The following is a 22,895-nucleotide window of genomic DNA, read 5'->3' on the forward strand; positions in this document are numbered from 1 at the left end:
TGATAAGTATTTCTCCTGCATATGTCATGCTCATGTACAAGAATAAAAACCGCAGTTCAACCGGTCTCTCCCAGTGTTCTCACAAAGCCTTAGTTGCCTTTGTGTTAAAAAGCAAAGGACATTTATAAAGGACACAAAGTGTGTCCAGACATACTTTAAACCTCCCTTTGGCCTCAACTGGAGTTCCATTGTGTGCCCAGGAAATCTGGGGCTGCGGATCGGCAAGAATTCGGCATTCGAACAGAAGCCTCTCTCCATCGTCTTCTTGCCGTATCGTCGGCTTCTTGGCGAATGTCGGCGCAATGCCGTCGATTTGCCTGAAAGACAGGACACACCTCGACTTAGTGTGAGTCTCAAATTAACAACCTGTGCACTAACAGCTTTCAAATGAGCCGCCCTTTTGACTAACACTGTTGAATAAAATGTAAGCACCAGTGTCACTAAGATGCTTTTGAATGCTGTGCTACAATGCTATGTGCTACGGTGCTTTATGACTACTAAAGCTTAAAGTTCATAGTTATCACAAATGAGAGTTAACAATGCAGATCAACATTTCTATCAACATATCCAATATTTATATAAACAGCTTTTCAACTATTAAACTGTTTCCTATCCCTATCCCTTTCCCTATCCTTGCTGTCTCCATCTCATTTGTTTTCCATTTGATTCGTGACCAATCTTTCATTCTGACACATATAAACGTCACCGTGGCAAACAAATAAATAAATAAATAATGGCTCGTAATCTAGCTGTGGTTAGATGGTAGACTATATCATGGACTTAACAACATGATGACTTTGAAACTGTCGTGTTGCAATCACACAATCAAGCTATCGGACAGGAACTTTTGCGAGTCTTGCCAAAGTGTATCGGCAGAGAGCAGTGCCACTTGTGTATGTTATGCAGTGCGACACATTTTCCGGCTAAATATTTTTAACGACGTTTTATTCTTAATTTCAGGTGAAATAAGGGGTGCTTGTGCATTCTGCATTATGGAGTTAAAGTAAAAAGAAGCTCGGGCAAACATTTCGGCAAGTCATTGCACGCTAAGCATTTGTGTGGGAATACGCACACCGTGCTTTTCCACATATTCTATTCTTATATATGTTTTTGTTGTTTTTATTTGCAATTTTTGTGCAGTAGTCTAATAAGGCTGAAAAGAAAGTACATATGCGGTTTTAGCCCGCCCATACCCTGATTTATTCGGGATATAAATATAGAGTAAAATCGAGTCAGATGGGCCTTATATGGGCACTTGGGCCCTAAAAATTTGAGGGTACAATGCCTTAAGGCATTTTCTTTCAATTGAATTCCATGTAGTGCAGGCAAAGCACTTATTTCTAAGTCACTTGGAACACTTTAAAGAACCCTCATGTGGCTAAAATTAATCAACAAATGACCACTGTGGCGTCGCTCACAATCATATACAGGTTTTCCCGGCGATTTTAATCCAAGTTCCAGCTAAATTAATCCATGCCCCATAAAGTTTGCATGGCACGTGGATTAATTTCGATGGCGCTTGGATTAAAATCACTGGGAAAATCTGTAGTTGTATCGCGACGTAAAGCCAAAACTTATCAGCTCTATATCAAGAAAGGAGATTATGGAAAAGACACCAAAGATACACATTATAAAAATCTGTTGTGGGGGACTGCCAAGGTGGGTAAAATCATGACCAGCGTGATACAACTGACTGCAAAGTCAAGGAGCTTCCAAGTGCCCCACAATCACGTTCCTTCTACACCCCCGTTCCGCATGCGCCGTTGAGTGACGTACGTACTACTCTCGCTGGCACTGCCTCGGAATTTATGTCTGAGACAGCTCTTTTTCTGCTAAAAGCCAGTGGGGAGAGGGACTACCCTATTTTAGAACCCCAGAGTGCCCTGACCTCTGAACTCACTCCGGGAACACTGGGCTCCCTTTCTTCCGTTTGCCCCCGGTTTGACCAAAAATGGAGAGGCTACATGTTCAAAGACTGAGGGAATGGTGAGCAGTAAATAGCTTGTACTTAGAAGTGAGTGGCACCAAATCATTATAGATCTTATCATAATAGATATATATCTTAGAGAGAGAGAGAGAGAGATAGAAAAGGAAAGAAAAAGTGTGGTGGGATGAGGCGGTGCAGCTCGTCTTGTTACTATTTGCTCCCTGCTGATCGGATATTGTCGAAGGGAACGTATTCGTTGTCAAAATTCTCACTGGGGGGGTCATGCTGGTCACATGTTCTACATCCAGTATAGGTCTAACGAGAAAGAAATGTGATTCAACTCTAGCACAATACCGATTGGAATTTGTATGTTGTTTAGAGGGTGCTCCTAAAAAAAACGAAAAAAAAAAAAAAACTGCAAATGCTTCTTGCGGCAAACATGTCATCTTCCAACTGGCAATTGGGTGATTATGATCTAGCCTAATTAGCATCTATGAACTGAATTTTCACACAGAAAGAATATTGCTAATTCCGGAGATTTTTAGACTGTTGTAACATTTGGATCAGGGACTTTTGGAAGAGGGATTCACTGACAATGTTTACTGATTACTCTTGCTTCTTATTATAGAAAGATGACTAAATACATACTTATGATACATATTTGTATTTATACATCTTGTATTTTTGTACATATTTATACGTATTTGAAATTATGTTATCATATTCTGAGCTACAAACAGACTATCTTCATTTTGTATATTTAGAAGTTAAAATATCTTATTTTATCACATATTATCATATTTAAAAATTTTCAATAGCATTTACATTAATTAATTCATTAATGTAATTAATGCATAAATTTTATCTAAGAATGGAGCTACAAAGACATACTTATTGCAGAAAGGCACATTTTGCTTTTTTGCTATGCCCAGGATGGCAAGTAATTTCATAATTTGCATATTTCTTGAGCTAATTACAAAAATTACTCTATTACTTCTGGAAATATATTAAAAAGGCATTCTGTAGTGCAGTACAAAAAGAGACTGGATCAAGAATCCAGAAATGATGTCATCCCTGTACGCTGAGGTACAAGACCAATTAGTATTAGTCATAGCTGGTCATTATTAATAACTGCAATTAATTATTTCAGAATAGTTATTCATGCACTTCTGTGTTGATGTGCTCTAGGCCCTCAGCTCTGTAAACCAACCTTACTTTGATATTTAATACAATCTCTGTTTGAACTTTTAAGTTCAGCCCAAAGATAAATAAAAAAATAAAAACACTGAAACTACTATTTATTAACTAAAAAACTTTAATAAATAATTGAATAAAAACTTTACTTAGATGCAGTCTGAACAGCATCAACCCTGTGTGAAGCACACAGCTGCACATTAACATTTCAAACATTTGTGTACAAGAGACACAAAATTGTAACAGCAGCGAGGTCGTCAAGGCTATCTGCTTCCTCCGAATTTTATGTTTAAAGCTGTGTTCTTTAAACTGTAAGTATGATGACTATGTTAATTACTATGTCATTTTAGCTCCACCTATAGGTACACCCTTTAATGTCAGGATTAAATGACCAAACTGAATCTGACATGATTGACACTCAAGCAACAGCCTGGACACCAACCAGAGCTAAACAAAATCAGTTCATCAAAGCTAATCGAATCACACGATTCCTTATGATGCTCAGAGTCGTCATGCTAAATATCTTAAAAGTCGCAACCAATTATTTATAATTGAATTTTTTGGCTAAAGCTTTCAAGCCGGGGCATAACAAAGAACCAAACCATTGACGCAAGACAAAACTTGCCGATTACTTTTTGGCATATCTCCAAACATTCCTCAAACAACTTTACCTCGTTCACACCTCCTCATGAAGTCCGCTAAGGTGCGATATCTAATGCTTAAGTCAGTGTGAAACCGAAACCAGATGTCAACATGTCGTCTGTTTGTTTTTCTTGTCCATCCTAAAAAACTAGGTAACTCTGGCAGCTGATGTTTTTCCTTCGGCGTCTATACGCAGCCTGCACAGTCGAATGCAACTCTAATTTCGAAACTGGCCTACAACTCAGGAGTGTCCCTATAAAGATGCACCTCCTGGGGCTTACTTCTATCCAAAACAGAAACCAGATGTACAAATGCATCTTTTTATCTCCCATCCCATACAGCGTCTGCAAGATCTCCACACACTAGGAAGCAACATCAATACCGGTGGGGGTGGCTCCGGGATGTTCCTTTTAAGTATCAGACGGGTTTAGAACTGTAAATAACGCCTCGCGAAAAGATGTCAGGTGCGATTTCTTTCACTTCGTTGATTTGGGAGCTGTATAAATATATAAATATGCTGTTGAATGATAAAACAGGGAAAGTACCAGACCTCGGAGACTCAAAAATATCGTTCCCTGTTGGCACAACCCTCTCACAAACTCCTTGGCTCTTTACTAGACGACAAAGAGCGGCCCTTTGAAAGTCAATTACCTTTTGTTTGCGTTTTACCTCACCCTACACCTGAGGCACATCCAGACTTATCTCATAATTTTATGATTTGTACCTTATCAAGGTCGGAGAATCAACTGATAAAATGATAACCAATGCATCGAGAGATAATTCCCCGCAGCTTTTTTTTTTATATGCCCGTTACAGTGCGCGGCTCAGATGCGACGCGCCAGATGATTCAACCTGTGAAGCGTGCTTCACCGCATAACACATGCGTAGCGTAAGGAAGCTAACATTACAGGATCACAGCATTTGATTCTTCCGTTCACTCGCACCGATTGAAATTCATCGACACACGTTGTGACGCACCACGTGACCTGAACCCGTAACTCCTCGATGCCCGCAACTGATCCCAGGCAGCACAAATTCATTCATTCAGCCCCTAATTATCGCGAATTGAAAAATTCGCCAATTGTAAGGTTCGAGAACGATGCTGCAACCGCAAACTTCAGTTTCACAGTTGGATGTAAAGTTTGCTAATAAACATTTTAACTGCTTTGCAGCACAGACATGCCCGATGCCACATTCATAATCTTGGGCTTATCGCGAAGTGAGCCAGTCCAATTAAAGCATGGATTTCGCGAAATTTACTGGCCCCGAATATGGACCCCGAGCTCGATCGAGGAATAACTGACGGCCGCAGAGTCAAACGGGTCTTACAATACAGTGAAACCCCGTTATTATGACCATGGTCGTTCCCGAAAATTTTGGTCATAATGCGGAATTGTCATATTAACGAGGGGCAATTTGCAGAGGTTTCACTGCATTGTTCCCCAGGAGTATGGTCGTAAGGCGCGTATGTCATATTATCGGGGGTCATAATAACGAGGGTTCACTGTATACGACACTTTTCCTGTTTCAGAGAGAGAGAGAGAGAGAAACCATGGGAAAGGGAAAAACGATCATCATGTTGAAACACCAACTTGTCGAAACGATTGAGGAGGCTTTCGTTTCAAAGTACGCACATCTATCTTTTCCTCTCGCAACAAGATTCACCTAATCTTATTTAGTTACGCTATGTGCATACTACACAGCATAATACTTGATTTTAATGGAGACGCAGTGACCCCTTTGGACACGAGCCGTCATGTCATGTTACAACCTGACATGGCGGACCAACACTGTGACACGACGCAGTCGAGAAAGAAGGGAGACCATTGACCAGAAACCGGAGTCAGCAGACCGGGACGGTTTGGTACCCGGCGTTAGCGTGTCGCATCGTGACACAATGGGGACAGGTAGGTGACGATTCACAAACAGCTCCACCGTTATGTCTTCTTTCCTCACGAATGGAAGTAGGTGTTGCATGGTCTAGGAGAGAAACAATCGGGTTTCGTACAGAATAGCAGCGAGTTCCTTATTGTGAAGGGCAGGGTGTCTACCAAATTGCAGCCTTCAAATTCCCTGACTTTTCCAGGTTTTCACTGACTATTTCAAGCTAATTCCCTGACAAAAACAAAAGGGAACTTGGTGCCTGCTCCTACGTTTTGACACAGAACCCTCATAAAACAGACCATTTATTAAGTATTAGTGAGGCTACCCTACTTTTCTGCGTCAGAGCTTGTCGTACTGGCGAACTGCTATTCGCGGCAACGTTGCTGCGGCGTCGCCGCTCAACCACCGGTCAACACTCGCGATTCGCCGCGCATCATCACGGCACTCGTCTGCGATTTTCCCTGCGACTTGAGCTGCTTTTTGGCCAAATTCCCTGACAATCCCCTGACTTTTCCAGTCACATCAAAATTCCCTGACAATTCCCTATTTTCCAGGTTGGTAGACACCCTGAAGGGGCCCATTACGCCATTTCTCGCATCACCACCAGCAATGGGGTAGAGTATCGTCCCTGGCGATGAAACCCCCCTTTCATCATCTCGCATTAAAGTTGTTGTTTAGTAGCGAGTTTTAGAAGATAGGAAGGTGTTCACGATAACGGCTCCGGAAACGTGATAAGCCAATGACCCTGTTTGTTTGAAGCGGGTGACATCATATTTGCTAAGCTTGGATTTGATAACTTATTTGGAAGCGGGTGACATCACATTTGCTAAGCTTGGATTTGATAACTTCCTTTGAAGCGGGTGACATCACATTTGCTAAGCTTGGATTTCATAGCTTCCTTTGAAGCGGATGACACCATATTGCTAAGCTTGATTTGATAACTTATTTGGAAGCGGCTGACACCACGTTGCTAAGCCTGGATTTGATAACTTCCTTTGAAGCGGGTGACATCACTTTGCTAAGCTTGGATTTGATAACTTCCTTTGAAGCGGGTGACATCACTTTTCTAAGCTTGGATTTGATAACTTCCTTTGAAGCGGGGTGACATCACATTTGCTAAGCTTGGATTTGATAACTTCCTTTGAAGCGGGTGCAGCCTCACACAAAGCTCGCGTACACTCTCAACACCACTCTCTCTCTCATTTCTTTCTATCTTACGCTTCGTTGAGACATCCCAAGTAGTACAATATACAGAACTATACTGTACTGTACTATATACTGAAAGCGGGACTGCATACGGCTGGGGGGAGGGGTTGATCAAGCTTCTTCTTCTTTCGTGGGCAGCTCCGCGAAATAAAGCGCCGCACTGATAAGCCAGCTACACCTATGTACTTCAACTTTCAGTACATTGTGCCGCTTGGGAATTTAAAAAGAATACATTGGCGCGAACACAGCCGGCTCGTTCTCCCCGAGGAAAATCGGTTCCGATCGTACAAGCGCTTCAAACGATGTCTCAGACATGGGAGACATTACTTGGAAATAACGCTAACACAAGCGTACGTGCATTGGAGAGCAGAAAAATGAAACCAGACGAGTTGTTCCTGTGAGGCGACCCAGCCACTTCCTAGGTGGCCCCCCGGAGATGACTCGAAAATAGACCAATCTTTTCTTGGGCGGAGGCACCAATCTGGGTTGGAGCCCTCGGGATTATCGCCTCCTAGCCTCCCTCCATCAGCGGTTACTCGTCGGGACAATGAGAAATTAAGGCCGCTTACACAATGCACTTCCGTCTTCCGAAACAGATCAAACACCGACAAACAGGGGAAGCTGGAATCGAGACGCAAATAACGGAACAACAAGTTACTATTCAAACGAAATAATGCACCTATGGACTAGTTAGTATCCAATTCATTCGCTCATGGGTGCCAAGGTCGTGGGTTCGAATACGACCGAGAACGCCATCAACTTGGAATACAGCATATATATGACAAGGCTGAGAGAGGAAAAACGCACCAACAAGAAACTGCAAAAGTTTTCCCCACATTACAGTCATGTCTTACAGGCAAAGCACGCTTTACAGGAGCGTGGCACGCCGCATTGCCCTTCTGACCCATTCAAAGTCTACGGTAAACAGAGGTTGCCTTCTCTACACTGCAGAAAAGCTCTACAGAGAAAGCACGCTTTACAGGAGTATGGCACGCCATATTGCCGTTGTAACCCCTAACCGAGGTTGTCTTCCCTACGTTGCAAGTATGCCCTACAGAGGAAGCACGCTTTACAGGAGTATAGCACGCACACATTGCCGTTGTGACACCTTCGAAGTCTACGACACGATAATTGAGAGTAGACCTACGCGGAATGTATGTCAGCCTGCATTCGTGTGGCTTTGTTGCACTACGTGCCGCAGGATGGGAATACGATACAAAATGAATAATAGTATCACACCTGCAATAAACAGTTAACTTGTTTTCCCCGCATCACACTAGTGTCCTACAGCCAAAGCACGCTTTACAGTATAATAGCAAGTTTCACTGTACAAAAGTTTTTACGTAATACCTTCGTTGTGACACATGTGATGGACGGCAGAACGTGCGCTAACACAGAATATGCTCTTTTGTTCATTTTACCTCAAACTCTACACCGCGGCAACTAAAACAGTCATTTCATTCGACACAACCATTGCGTTTTGAGCATAGCTTAGGCTTCAGGGGTACTATCGATAAGGCCCTATCGTCTACGTCTTGTTACGCGATAGCGAATCGAACACATGAGACAGGTAAGACATTTTTTTTAAAGAAATCGTACGCTGTACCTGATAAGGGCAGCCTTACTAGACCTACGCTTTGAGTTAACGCGACAATACTGGGTCCGAAACGTCGCGAAATGCTTTTGAAGCAGCGTTTGACAACACTTTAATGTTTTCGAAGAGACAAGGAAAATTGAAAAAAAAAAAAAAAAAAGAAACACTGAAAATCCGGAAGCCTGAATTCATCATTTTCTTGTAGCTCACGAACTCTAAGCTACCGAACTCCGACTAAAAGACCAACCAGATTTATCGTTCGACGCCGACCTCTACGTTATAACCGTAACCACCAGACGAACTCGAAAGTAACCTTCCCCAAAATAAATTCTCCTGTAACTAAAGAGATGCCCTTCGTCAACAAATAAGGAGAGCCTGAAGGTAAAGGGGGGGAGACGAGTGCAGAAAGAAAGAGAAAAAGCTAAAATGTCTCGGAGGCGGAGTGATTCACACAGGCGGGGAAAGTCGGCTTCGCGGTGGCTTTGGGAGCGACGGAAGTCACGGGAAAGGTTACAAACGAACGACAAAAGGAATGTGACTGAGAAGAAGTCTGAAGAAGACACGGAGGCTAAGAACGAAGTTTATACCGCGCTCTGCAATCGTTGGTAACGACAGGTTATGTAATTCGAGGGAACATCCCGTTAATTTTGTAGTTCTATTTGAAGCACAGTATCGTTAACGCTGGGTTCTTTCCTCTTTTTTTTTTTTAGGTGAAGAATTACGTCGTCAATTTGTTCGTAAAAGACACCGGAGGAATTACAGCTGGTATGAATCGTTCTCCAGAAGAAATTTACTATTAGCTAATGTCACTATAAGAGATACATATTATTCCTGTATGGACGAAAAAAAAAAAAAAACGTTCTCACTAAACTAATTGGTTCAATATAAGCCTTTCAAAGGATCGAGAAAGCGAGAGAGAGAGAGAGAGAGAAAAGGGGAGGGCCATGACTTGTGACGTAAGAAGCCACAAGTGATTAGAACTCCATCACATATTCATCGAACACATCTCCCTAACCAAATAAGAAAAAAAAGAAAGAAAGAAAGAAAGAAAGAACTACACAGAAGACACCCTCCGGTCTCAGCCCCTCCACTTTTCCTCTGTTTCTGCGAAAACCAAAACCGAAACCGAAACAGAGGGTAAGCCGTCCTTCCTTCCGTTTCGCAGATATGCGTTTTTTTTTTCATAATCCTGGTTCACGTACGATTAAAAACCTCTCGCACCCACGCACAAGGCACTGCACACTGCATGTCGGGACCGATCTTTCTAATCCGTGTGAGAAAGGTCGTGTCCATTTACCGTGACGTCATCGCTCGTCGAGGATCGCCCGGCTCGGACGGCGGCTTCCTTCGAGGTTTGCTTCGAGGCTCAGCGAGATGCACGCAGTATCCAAGCGGGCACTGAGCGATGCCACATGCTCACGAACGCGAAGACGACGCTCGACGAAAAGCTTCGGGCGCTGCTGCGATGGGATGCCGTTAGCTACTTTTAATTTTGCTTCCCTTTTTTTTTTTTGTTTCCAGCGGCAACCACCGCGGCGCGCGCGCGCGTTCTACTTGAGAGAAGGGCTCACCCTCACCCGGTTTTTGTTTCGAGGGAGAGAGGGGTGGGTGTTTTCTCGGGTGGGAAAAAGAGTAGGGGAGAGAGTGCCGCTTGGTTTGAAGTTGAAGGAGGGATCTTTAGAGAAATGCCAATTTCTTTCTCGTTAGCGGGTGGAAATTAGCGCGAGTGCTGCTCCTGGAAGGCAGGAATGGAATTTGGCTGCAGTACCGAAAAAAGCGTCCGGCTGCGTGCTGCACGTATTGCCAGCGGGAGTACTAAGAGTAGTATAGCTTTTAATATTGAATGTAATTTCCAGTGAGTGACATTCATACTGAATGTGATTCGTTCGTGCTGCGTTGAGCTACACTGAGCAAAAAAAAAAAAAGAAGTTTTTTTTTCCTTAGTACTATTTGACGTCGCGCTTTCTGTCACCGTACCCCTTCCATGGAGGGTACGCTGCTCGTGCCAGATATAAAAGCGAGTGAGTTCCTCAAACGCATTGCTATTGAGGATATCACGGAATCAAATCAAATCAATCAATCAATCATCTCCATGGAGCGACACGCTTCCCACAATTACGCGAAAACTCAGCTGAGGTCCCGAAGAAATCAACGATATGTGACTGCTCTCCCGAAGGACACGTCTCGCCCAGGAGACCACCTGTCCTTCAACGAGGATCCTGTTGGTCCTATAGTGCAGGACAGACGCGCGTGCATGGTCCAACGTGTAACTGCAGGGGCACGCGCTTTCATTTTTCATTACGGTTTGCGTGTGCCACCGAGGACAGGACTACAGCCCTATTTCCTCCCAATCACAGTTGATTTGATTTGATTTGATTTGGTTTTATTGTGCCCATTAACAGCCCAATAAAGCGACATGACATGACTTGATGACATGACAGAGACGACAGATATAACGATGGTGTGTCATGGCGCGCCCGGATTTCATCGTCATGAAGCGAAGAAGATTGCATTGACTGCAGCATGGGTGAGGATAATGTGTGACCAAATCCAAATATACCGGGAGAATTAGCGCGCTCTTTCTTTTGGTCTGCTTTCTTCGAGAGCCGTATACTTATCTCTGTACTTATCTATACCTAGAAGGGAGAGAGCGCAGAATAACTGGTGCGTGATTACCAAGGTCGAAAAAACCGAGAGGCGATCGTGTCTATTGGTCCGTGTCTCTCGGTGTGTTTCACCTTCCTCATACAGCTATATATGTGAATGGTACGAACAGCATGCCTCTTGCTCATTTTTGTGCTATTTTGATTATGTCATAGATTGGGTTCTGCGTGTTCGGTTTCAACCGTTTTTTTTTTCGGAAACCGAAAAAAAAAAGGTAGATTTTTTTCATCGTTCGGTTTCAACCGAAAAACACCGAATACAAATGAGTGTCCGAGGAAAGATTAGGGGCATTAAACGCTGTACACGCTAAATTTCACAAAAAAAAAAAAAGAGAGAGAAGAAATAGCTCTGCTTTCACGACGTAGATACCACCACTTCGCTGTTGAGTGTTCCTTTTGTAATGCCTCACCGGGGGCTAATGTTGTATCGGTTTTGGTTTTAAGGCTGCGCCGAGACGCACAGTTTTGAAATCACGTTACGATTTATATTCGCCGATAACTGCAGGGTAAACCATGTACGAGCCAGAAAAATCACCGATAAACGCCGACCGCACGAAAATAAATAAACACCGAAAAACATACGCCGAATTCGCCCTAAAATAAACACCGAAAGCACGGAACCCTATTGCCATAGATTATCCTCTCCCATGCTGCACCAGTTAAATACCAAACCTCCAAAAGACAAGATCGACAGAAGCGAAAGGATCAGTTATGATGCTGGAACGGTTTTTCTCACATTTCAAATGAAGGGAAAACCGGAATACGAAACCGAAACCAAACAACCCTTCATCTGACGTCACGAAATCCCTATCAGTTCGAAAAGGCCTACTTCAGCCTACTTCTTTTCGACCTATCGGCGTTAGATAAACGCCGTTTTAACCGCAACTCTACAATCAAGGCTGTTTAGATTTAATCCACATGAATTTTATCCGGTGGATTTTTTTTATTTTATCCGCACAATTTAATCCGGACTTTTTAGAGATTTAAAGAGAGAGTTTTAAAACTCCCGCAATATTTTATTGTACTGTTCGCTGTTTACAAAACTTTTTTTTTAACTTTTCAGATTTAGCATTTTCCCGTTTTCTTCTATACTTCTGCCCATTCGGGGAGAGGCTTTCTTCTGCTTCCCTGAGGCATTGTAAGTGAAGTACGACAGCTAATCCAGGCGTGTATAGCGTCTATACACCATTCACCCACGCGTGCACGAGACTCTACCTTTGGAAAAACAGTGGAAACTCATTCAATGTTACTGGGACTGGCAGCTTCATGAACCGAAACTATGAGAGGTCACCCGAAATCAAGAAGAACAGTAAAACGCATCTGTTGTTACTCTGTGTCACCTTTCTAGCCTTGTCTATATATTCTCCAAAAATATCAGGGTTTTATTGAAAAAAGCCCGCTGGAGAGGATCTTTTTTTACAAATATACGATTTTTTTTCAACTACAATACGGCCAGGTGTCCTTTGTCCCCCCCTCCCCCCCACTACGCGACTCTCATTACATACCTCGAGAAAACAGAGGACAAACAGCCTTCTGTTCCGAAATACAAGTCCTCCCCCCAGCGAATCTCTGAACTGAACCAAGATTTTGGACAACGTTAAAAACCATTTGATGCGCATCTAATGGCAGTAGGGTCTATCAAAGAAGTCTCTTTATCCCTGCGCACACATGTAAGGCAGATACGGAGAGATAACATCATCGCGAGACTAGTGTCGTCCTTGGGGGGAAGTTTGTCGTTGCTGTGCAGCCGAAAGGCCTAAGCTCATCCCCCCCCTCCCCTCCCCCCGTCCTTAAAATACTCTCCTCGTAAATAGCATCAGAAAAGTGGCTCCAGCAGACTCGAGCGATTCGAGGGTCACGGGCGAAGAAATGCACAGGGAGGCTCTGTTCCTTTGTAACACTGCGAGGAATGTGCAACGCTTCTTCTTCTTCTTTGTACCGGTCTTTAAATGCGGGATTAATACCGCTGTCGCACGGGCGAGCATTTCACAATGGTCATTCAAATGAATGGTAATCAGCCGCTGCTACACGGCCGTGTCCAATTGTTTGAAGTTTGAAGTTTATTGAAGTATGGAATTAAAATGACTAAATACAAAGCTTAGGGATGAAATTATGGGTGTCATTAGCACAGGCTAGTATTGACTCCCACAGCTCATCCTCAATAACCTTAATTCACAGTCAGATAGAAAGACACTGAGAAGCAGTGCAACGACATTAAAAATATTATCCACATACACTTACACTACAATTTTACAGCAAAATAATTAAGATGAAAGAATGTTTGAGCTGTTCATCACATAGCGACGTAAGCTGCGCACAAAATGCTTGCCATATTTTAAGTCGGATGGCAGCATATTCCACAATCTGATACCATAGCTTTCTAGCAACCGGCTCCCATAAACATTGTTTGCTCGAAAAGGTTTGAAAATAAGACGTTGTACACTCCTGTTATTTCTAGGGCACAAATTAAATTAAATTAAATTAAATTTAATTTAATTAAATTAAATTGTAATGGACTGCTGTCTGCAGCCCAAGAATTCCACACCGGGAGCCGGCGCTAACCACGGACAAATTAAAGGGTACACTCTTAGAAATGAACTTCACCGCATAGCACGCTCCTAGCCAACCATCATCTCAAATGATATCGTTATCTGCCCTGATTTGTTGAAAACAGGGGGCGTACGCCTTTTTTGTGACAATTATGAACAGCATAAGTGTCACAGAAAAGGCGTACGCCCCCCATTGTACGCCCCCCCAGTGTACATACAAGCTTTTTCATGCGCGATTTTCGTCTATTGCAGTAGGGGGTATATATTGCACTTTTGATTTTGCCGGTGAAAATGTTGAAAAAAAGAAATGAAAAAATATAAAATTCGGCGAAAACGGCTCCAGTTATTCCATAAGCAAAGAATATTCGCCTGACATCAAATTGGTTTTATGCAAGAATAAAATTGTTACTCTGCGCAGTCAATGGGAGAGAGAGAGTAGGCATTTCATCGGCGAATGAGTTGTGGCGATCTCGTTTAGCAGAAACTGTCATTTCATCGAACGCCATTTCGTCGAAAATGGACGTTTCATCGAACGCTGATTCATCGAACACCGTTTCATCGAATCGGTGGCCGCCGCTTTTTCTTGCGGCAACGTGTGAAATACGTAAAAGGCTCTCCTGACCTAAGCTTGGTCACGCGTCGATTGAAACGGTGTTCGATAAAACGGCGTTCGACGAAACGGCGTTCGACGAAATGGGCAGACACCAGGAATAACTGAAGCGGTTTTCACCGAATTCTCAGTTTTTCATTTTTATTTTTCACCTACAAAATCGAAAAAGATAGCGTGACGGCGCCAAAAGGGTGGCGTTTTTTACAATAGTGGCTTTTTTTCACAGCTTCCGCCACAATTTTTTTGTGGAAATAAAATCACATTACATTACATTACAATCGTCATCATGACCTTTAATGTCATTACAAACTGACATGTGGCACGACCTTCCTGGGTAATGTCATCCGAGACCCCAATGGCATTATGCGATAATATCATTTGTTCTAGCCGTGGGGCACAGGTATAAGTGAAACATGCACGCAAAGGCGTTACGTATAGTATTAAGCTTAAGATTGCCGTAAAAAAAAAAAAAAAGAAAACGAAAAATACGACTCGGAACGTCAATAAGCGGATAACCGATGCAGGCTAACCATTATGAGTACAGGATTACCCAAGTACGGCATTTCTTGAGCCCCGTAGAAAATATCGCGGACGACGAAACTTTCCCCAGTGGTACAGGGAGCGCTTAGAACTCCTAAAAATCGTGCTTTTCAAACGTATTTCTCTAAATTATGAAGAATTAAATCCAACTCTTTCAAATACATCGTCATTACACTGTTCCACGGTTGTCTCGATCTGTCGGGGCATCGGTGGCGTTTTTGAGTTAATTCTAAAAGCCATCTTTATCGGGAGTGTAACAACTTCTGCATGCTTGTGGCTGTTATGGCTGAAAATTGCAAACCGGCACGAAATAAATTTCGTACACACACACGAGGCTTTGCAAGCGATAGGTGTCACTGAGAACTGCGTTTCTTTTTTCTTTTTTTATGATTGATTGATAGCAGATATCGAGGGAACAAGGGAAGTCAAGTCCAAGATGAAATGTAGAACACTAATAATAATAATAATAATAATAGTAACACTGAAGCGTTAAACTTAGAAAGCTTCGGTGTTGTTTAACCGACAAAGACGTGCACCAAATGACAATTTTTCTCAAACAAATTTAGAGTACATTCAAGCCTCAGTTTACGAATTCCCTCGCTTTATGAACGGTGCCCTCTGCGAGAAAACACTTCCCCTTCCTCATTCTAAACATCCATTTATGAACGATTATTTCAAGAACCTCAACCGTTTCATAAGTCGAGGGTTGATTGTATACTAGACTCTCCAACGTATAGCATAACTTCCAAATGATCTTCTTATCTATTTTATCTTCGTTACAAGCCTCGTACATCATCTTAGCAACCTTTGCATAGTACTACAACTACTACTGCGACTACTTCAGTCCTTAAAGCGTGCTTCACCTCACACACGCGATGACTGTAAGCAAGCTATCGTCTTTTAATTTAACGAAAATACTTAAAAGCTGCTTAAAGGGGTTGTAATGTGGGCTGATAGTATATGTAGTTCGTTACAACATGCTCGCACGCGAAAGTATATTGAGGGGGAAATTTTTTTTTACGATACATTACAAGACATTTTTTTACGATTGTGAAATACAAACCCTTGAACACACGTCCGTGTAAAGCTCTGACGTCAAAGGAGAGAGAACTACGGCCGTTCTTATTGGTTCCCGTAAGCATGTGACCTCTCCCGCGCTGCCTGACCGACGAAGACGCCTGCAGTGACGTCAGAGCTGGATGAACCAATCGGCAGCCTTCGAGCTTTTCGCTTCATCATCGACATTTACCGAGTTGTTTGCCCGCCAATATGTCGGCATGCCGGTCAGGGGAGAGGGGCATGATACGTACCGGGTCGACTTCATAGGGTACTGCGCCGAAATTTGCCTTAGAGCGGTTTGGCCGGGTTCGAACCTGGCCACCTCTCAGTAACACAGAACAGTGCCTCGCGTCATACAACCGTTTATCAGCCAATCAGCCGCCTCCTTTCATTTCCACCTGCTCAACCACAGCGACTTCTAACACTCGGTGAGTCACAATCAACCTTGACTCGCAAAATAATCCTCATGATTCACCCGTACCTTTTTTTCGAACAATGCCGCACCTTTCACTCATCCGTGACTCACATGAAAATCACCGGACTCTTTAACTGCCAATAAAAATTCCACGCAGGCCGTGGGGCTATAAACTGTTGCTTACGCCAGCGAATCAGATGAATAAGGAGGCTAGTGCTGAAAGAGAGGATATGGGGCCATTGAGGAAAGGGGAGAGGGTTTCCCTCCAACGAAGGAGAGGAGGTAATGCTGGATTTAGCACGCTCGAATAACTCGGGACACGGAAACAACAACTGTCGGCATTTCTGGCAACGTTCTGTTCTATGTATGAGGTTTGCTGTCATTGGATGTAGAATTGGAAATGAGTAAGAAGGGAGCCCCAGCCTGGTGAAAGGTCGGAGGCTGGTTCACTGGCTTTGACGCGATGATAAAGTACAGCGCCGCGATGCGACTGCGGCTATAAGCGCTGTACAGACATGCGAGAGCACTTAGGTTAGGTTAGGTTAGGTTGGGTTGGGTTGGGTTAGGTTAGGTTGGGTTACCTAACCGAAGTGGAGGGAAGATATGGGAGACAAGGGGTTGGGGGGGAGAGGTTACCAGGTGCCTTTGATAGACATTTAGGGTGAAACTGTGACGACATCCGTCTAAAAAATTTGCCGGAGAAGCCAGGGAAAACCTCAGACACTGTTTTTTTCCAGAGAGGAATTTCCGGTAAGGATATCGGGCAAACGCTGTGGATCGTACGCTGTGAGGCCGCGCAGTCCCACATGCGGCAAATGCGCGCGGAAAATTCTTGCCGCGTTGCGGGAGAAGCCGCCTCCGCGTTCCGCTTTCCCCTCGACCGCGCGATGCACGATTTTTAGCGGCATGCCGCGCGTCGTCGGCCGGTCAGGTTGGTCAACGGCGACTGCGTCACGCTTTTGTTTTCTTCCAGCCTCCCACGCAGTCTGCAGCACGTTGACGGCGTCGTCAGCGTCGATATCTTGAGAGCCGCTGAACCCGCAGGCTGTATAGCGGCAGGCGGCCCGCAGGAACCCGCAGGCGGCAAGCACACTCTAAAAACAGAACTTCACCGCATAGCACGCTGTGCGCCAACCATTCCCACGAATGATAGTGTTATCGCTCCTGATTCGAGAAGAGATGGGGGTGTACCCCTCTTTGTGGCAATTTGGATATATGATAATTGCTACAAAAAGGCGTACGCCCTCCTCTCTCCTCGAATCAGAAGCGAGAATCCTATCATTCGTTGCAACGGTTGGTGCACAGTGCACTCTTAAGAATGAACTTCACCGCATAGCACGTTCCTAGCCAACCATCGTCTCGAATGATATCGTTATCTGCCCTGATTCGCTGAAAACGGGAGGCGTACGCCTTTTCTGTGACAATTATGAACAGCATAAGTGTCACAAAAAAGGCGTACGCCTCTCGGTTTCAACAAATCAGGGCAGATAACGATATCATTCCATATAATGGTTGGCTAGGAGCGTGCTATGCGGTGAAGTTCATTTTTAAGAGTGTGCGCTATGCGGTGAAGTTCTGCGGTGAGTGCAGAGCGCGTGCGATATCCCCGTGAAAACGCAACCGGATGAGAACGTGCCGTTATTGTTTCTCTTGTGATTCTATCCTGTCTATGAAGATGAATATACGATAGCGAGATAAGACGTGCATAAAGTAGAAAGCCCCGCACACCGCCCCGGACGTGTGTTGACCTTTTACAACGATCGACAAAGCCAACATCAGAGTGAATGCCGACTCCGAATTAGCATCGCCCTTCGTTGGTGGTGAACCGCTGCTGCCTTGGAGCCTTCCCAAAATGCCTTCAAAATCCATTTCTCGGCTCCACTGAGCAGTTTGCTTGGCACAATGTTCGTCAGCCACACTGTCATACATATTTCACGGGTATATCGGGAACGCGACGGACCTCAACTTAGAATGAGGCTGGCGTCGCGCAATGCTACGGGGTATTTAGACGGGCTCGTGGCTAAGCCTCACGGTGAGTTATAGTCAGTGATGGCCAGTAGTTAACTACATGTAGTTAAACTACCTGATTGTAGTTAAAAAGTAGTTACAAACTACTGAAATGTAGTGGCAACTACTAGTTAAACTACTATTTCGACTAGTTAACTACAGTAGTTAGGTTACGGCTGGCGCCAACTACTTCCGATTTTACCGCAAGCTTTAAGGCACGATTGTGCTTCCGACTTTTGTACTTGCTTGATGAGAACGGAGGTGCAGAACACTTGTGGCCGTGCATGTGCACTAAATCTTCACTTTTATCGCTGCTTGTGATTCATATTTAGCTCTGCAAGAACACTATGGAATGGGATTGGCGTTGATGGACAACGTTAAGTAGTTATAGATGTAGTTAAAATACATTGCAGTAGTTAAAGTAGTTTTAACTACCTCCCCTGAAAAGTAGTTGAACTCCTAGTTAAACTACTCCATCGCGAAGTAGTTAGTAGTTAGTGGCCATCACTGGTTACAGGCATAGTTACGCGAATTACTCTATGTTTAGCTGTCTGCACCGATGTGGTTGCCGCGTAGCAACAGGGGCGATGTGCGAAAGTGGCGTATGCGAGCGATGCATACTATATTACTCGGGTTATCTCGACTTTAAAAATAACTGATCGCGATAAAAGCGATTCGTTTATGACAATATGGGACGAATTGTAAAGACGATAAGAGGTTTCTACGCGGAAAGGAGGGGGGGGGGATTATATATCGAGATGCCCGGCGAATTTCCGACGATTATTCTTAATTTTGTTTTAAAGGAGTACAGAGGGCCATCCAAAAAAAATTCAGATTAAGACATTTGATGAAAGTGTGTGTGTCATTATACCGAATAGCGCGAAAGGTTTTGATGTGTGCAATTTGTTTCCCAGAAAAAAACTCACATAAACATAGCTCCGCGCGTTCACCCTTAACTCGCCACTCCAGCTATAACGAGGATGAGGAGGTATGATCGCACGTCACCGATGACGGCATAAGGAGACTCGTTCTGGTTTGCCGATCAGTGGGGGTCAGCGCATTGTTCCTTTGCCGCCGTAAACCTGTTTTGCCAGTTTTCCCGGAGAATTGGGGATACAAGGAGCGCCCGAAGCTTTACCGAGCAAGGAGAAAGGCTTTATCAGAACCCCGAACAGCCGAGTAGCAGACGACAGCGGAGCAGCAGACAACATTTTTCTAGGCCAATCAGCGAGCGAGTCCTTATAGCGTCAGCGCGAGGTTCCAGGCAGATCACAGGCTGGTACTGCTCTTCACCACCGTTGCGCACGGTCGCTTTTTGCGGCATATTTTAAATTCAGTTTCTGCGATAATTATGACTCTGTGGTGTAAATTACTTCGCATGGTGCATCTTACTGGCAAACTTAACAGTTTTATAAGAAGAAAACTGGGTGTTAAAAATGACTTCTGTGCTACTTTAAATTCCACGTTAGCACCGCGAAGCAAATGTCGCCCATGAGCGTGCGTGCTGGGATTTCAACCCGCGTCGCCTCCCTGTAACGCCATGCAAGCTGGTATTCTAAAAAAAAAAAAGAAAAAGAAAACAGAAAAGAAAGAGTAATAGATGCGTATAAAATCGGCGCCGCGAAAACCGATTATCATCCAGCCGCAACATGACGGCGAGCGCGTACCTCCGCCGGTGAGGCGGCCGCGGGGCAGGTCACGTGCTTACGAGAACCAATAGGAACCGCCGAGGCTCTTCGTTCACCGGCGTACGGAGCTCCACGGGGAAACGCGTTCGAGGACTTGTATCGCTTCCACCACGAAACGTAGAAAATTTGTTCTTTTTTTTTCTATCTCTCTCTCTATCTCTCTCTCATTGCTCTGGCGTGCAATACCGCGCATCGAGGATTCAGTGAAGCCCTTTCTATAACACCAAATCCCTCTTTCCCCCTTTCCTTTCTTTTCCCTCTTTGTCTTCCCCTTTTCTCTTCTTCTTTTCCTTTTGCTTTCTTTCCCCTTCTGTCCTTTTTCTCTTCTTCTTTTCTTTTCTCCCCTCATTTTCCTTTTTTTTTAATAGCAAGCCGACCTCCGTCAGGTTGACCTTTCCTCTCTTTTTTGTTATTAAACATACCCCCCCCCCTCTCCCTTTTAGTCGGCCCTGGTCGCATATTAACTCCCCTGTGCCCCCACTCCTTCCTGCTGTCCTCTCTCCATCTGTCCATGTCTGTACGCCACTCATTTCCACAGCTGCTTCGTGGCGCTAACATGGAACTAAAAAAAAACAAAGAAAAAAAAAACAGATCCCTTTCTAAACTAAGAAGACCTCGAACAAGCGTTCAAGGAGCGCTAGAGCTTTTTCAGAACTGTACGCGAGGCACTATATCTGAGTGACGGAATTACATTCCGCGATTACTTCCCAGAAAGTAGTTATAGAATACGAGCTGCCTGTGACACGGTTAGTACCCAAAAAAATGCAACGATTCGCGAGGGCAAGTAAAATTTCGAACTTTTCGCGGGTCCAAAACAAACTTTTCGCGGACCGCTTGTCAGTCCTCCTTGCCCCCGAAATTCTTCGCAGCTTCGCGGACTTGGTTTTATCCTGCCCCAGTACGCGTAAGAATAGCATTATACGGCTCAACTGTGCCATCTGTCAGGAAGTGACGAGCTTTAAACAAATATGTTTACAAATCCCGAAAGGACACCCATTTCGCAACCTTTTGCTCTCAACATTTTGCGCGCGGCCGACACTAATTTCTGGCATTCGTGCGTCTCTATGCGACGCGCGTTCATTTTTATTTTTTAATACTAATATTTAAAAAAAAAACAGCTGCCATTTCAAAAGTAAATTAACGAGATGACTGATTGAGCGCGTGACGAATTATGTCGCGGGTGAGGCTATTTTTCGAAAAAAGTGCCGCGGTGCTAAAAACGCGAGACGGGGAATTTTTCTTCTGCCCTTTTCTATTTAAACGTTTCTTTCGAAGCAAGAAAGTAGCACGTTCGCACGTTCGGTCTGTTTTCTAAAACTCGAGTGGGTGGGCTCGAAATAGAAATATGGGATAGCTGGGCCGACACAAGCAGGTCTCGCTATCGAGGCTCTATACGCGGCCGTCCAGGTTACAACGAGGATCGCCTTGTGCAATCGCAGGAGCTTCGTATAGGCCGGAGCAGTTGACGCGTTGAACGCCGTGATTAGATATCGTAATGACGAAAAACGGAACACACAGTGCAGGGAAGAAAGGGCACAGTAACCACCGTCACATTAACCACTGTCGCATTAACCGATGGCATATTAACCACTGTCGCATTAACCAACAACATATTACGGAATGTAGCCTACACAAACAAACAACATATCAGTCAACGTAGCATACACAAACAACATATTAGTCAATGTAGCGTTAACCAATAATATTAAGAAATGTCGCGTAACCGTACAACATACTGTAAAACCCTTTTATTTCGCGAGCCCTTAATTTTCGTGTCTTTTAAGGGCACGCGAAAATTTCAAAGTAGAGAAGGAGGAGCTTGAGGAGCTCGCGAAATTTAGTGGTCGCGAATATATTCCCTGTTACTCGATTCGCGAAAATTTAGGATCGGCGAAATTAAAGGGTTTTACAGTATTATGCAGCGTCTAACAGCAGCCATATCAATCAACAACGAAGTAAGTAATGTCGCATTAACTGGTAACAAATTAATTCCACTCGCAATAACCAGTAACGTATTAACCAACCACTGTCATATTAACCAGAAACATATTAACCGATGTTACATAACCGACGCGTACTGTGTGATATATCGCGCATCTCCTATATGTTTCAATGACCTACCCAGAAATCAACCACGTGTACTGCATGGTTCGCAACTGCGGCGCCCACGGAAACCGCTGACATTAAATAGCTTTCGCTGAGTTTCCTAATACAGTGAACCCTCGTTATTATGACCGTGGTCGTTCCCGAAAATTTTGGTCATAATGCGGAATTGTCATATAAACGGGGGGGATTTGCAGAGGTTTCACAGCATTGTTCCCCAGGAGTATGGTCGTAAAGCGCGTATGTCAGATTATCGGGGGTCATATTAACGAGGGTTCACTGTATTCGCTAAGCCACTAACTTTCGCGAAAGATATTGCCAAAATTTTCAAAGCTACGCTGATCTCTGCGCGCTGTTAACGTTGAACATGACACGTACAAGGCCCGCGTTTACGTTGGAATAGATCTCATACGACAGACAGACGGAGGAACGTCGACAGCAAGACTGAAAAACATTGAACTATATTTCTTGACTGATCTGCCAGGTTCTTGACACGGCAAAACACAAGATAAAGGAGGCCCAAGAGCAAAAGGTAAAAATGTCAGAACAACTTACTCATCGTGTGGTTGATCCGCAGCTGCAAATAAATAAATAAATATAATTAGACACGAATTAGGCACTGCAGCAGCAACCATAAAGCATATACATCACATAACAAGCAAACAGCACGGCAACGTACGAATTTTTATCGTTATATCACCGAGGTATATCGTCCTGCCTTCTATGTAGGGTTCTGCGTTTTCGGTTTTAATCGAAAAACGCCGAAAAACATACGCCGGGTAAATTTTCCCTCATTCGGCTTTAATCGAAATAC

General features: G+C 44.0%; 1 protein-coding gene across 4 annotated transcripts in view; it reads right to left on the minus strand.

Annotated features, from left to right (window-relative positions):
- The window catches only part of LOC135390726 (twitchin-like), a 139,304-nt gene that overhangs the window by 102,082 nt on the left and 14,327 nt on the right, over window positions 1–22,895 (minus strand). For 3 of the 4 annotated variants that reach the window (XM_064620571.1, XM_064620574.1, XM_064620572.1), the window contains exons 3-4: window positions 22,637–22,658; window positions 155–317 (exon numbers count right to left, since the gene is read on the minus strand). In XM_064620571.1, coding sequence (XP_064476641.1) covers window positions 155–317; window positions 22,637–22,658 — 185 coding nt within the window. Of the gene's footprint in view, window positions 1–154; window positions 318–9,744; window positions 9,922–22,636; window positions 22,659–22,895 lie in introns of those variants that run through there. The other variant, XM_064620573.1, reaches the window with a different exon arrangement.

Source organism: Ornithodoros turicata, chromosome 4, assembly GCF_037126465.1.
Source record: "Ornithodoros turicata isolate Travis chromosome 4, ASM3712646v1, whole genome shotgun sequence".
Classification (NCBI taxonomy): domain Eukaryota; kingdom Metazoa; phylum Arthropoda; class Arachnida; order Ixodida; family Argasidae; genus Ornithodoros; species Ornithodoros turicata.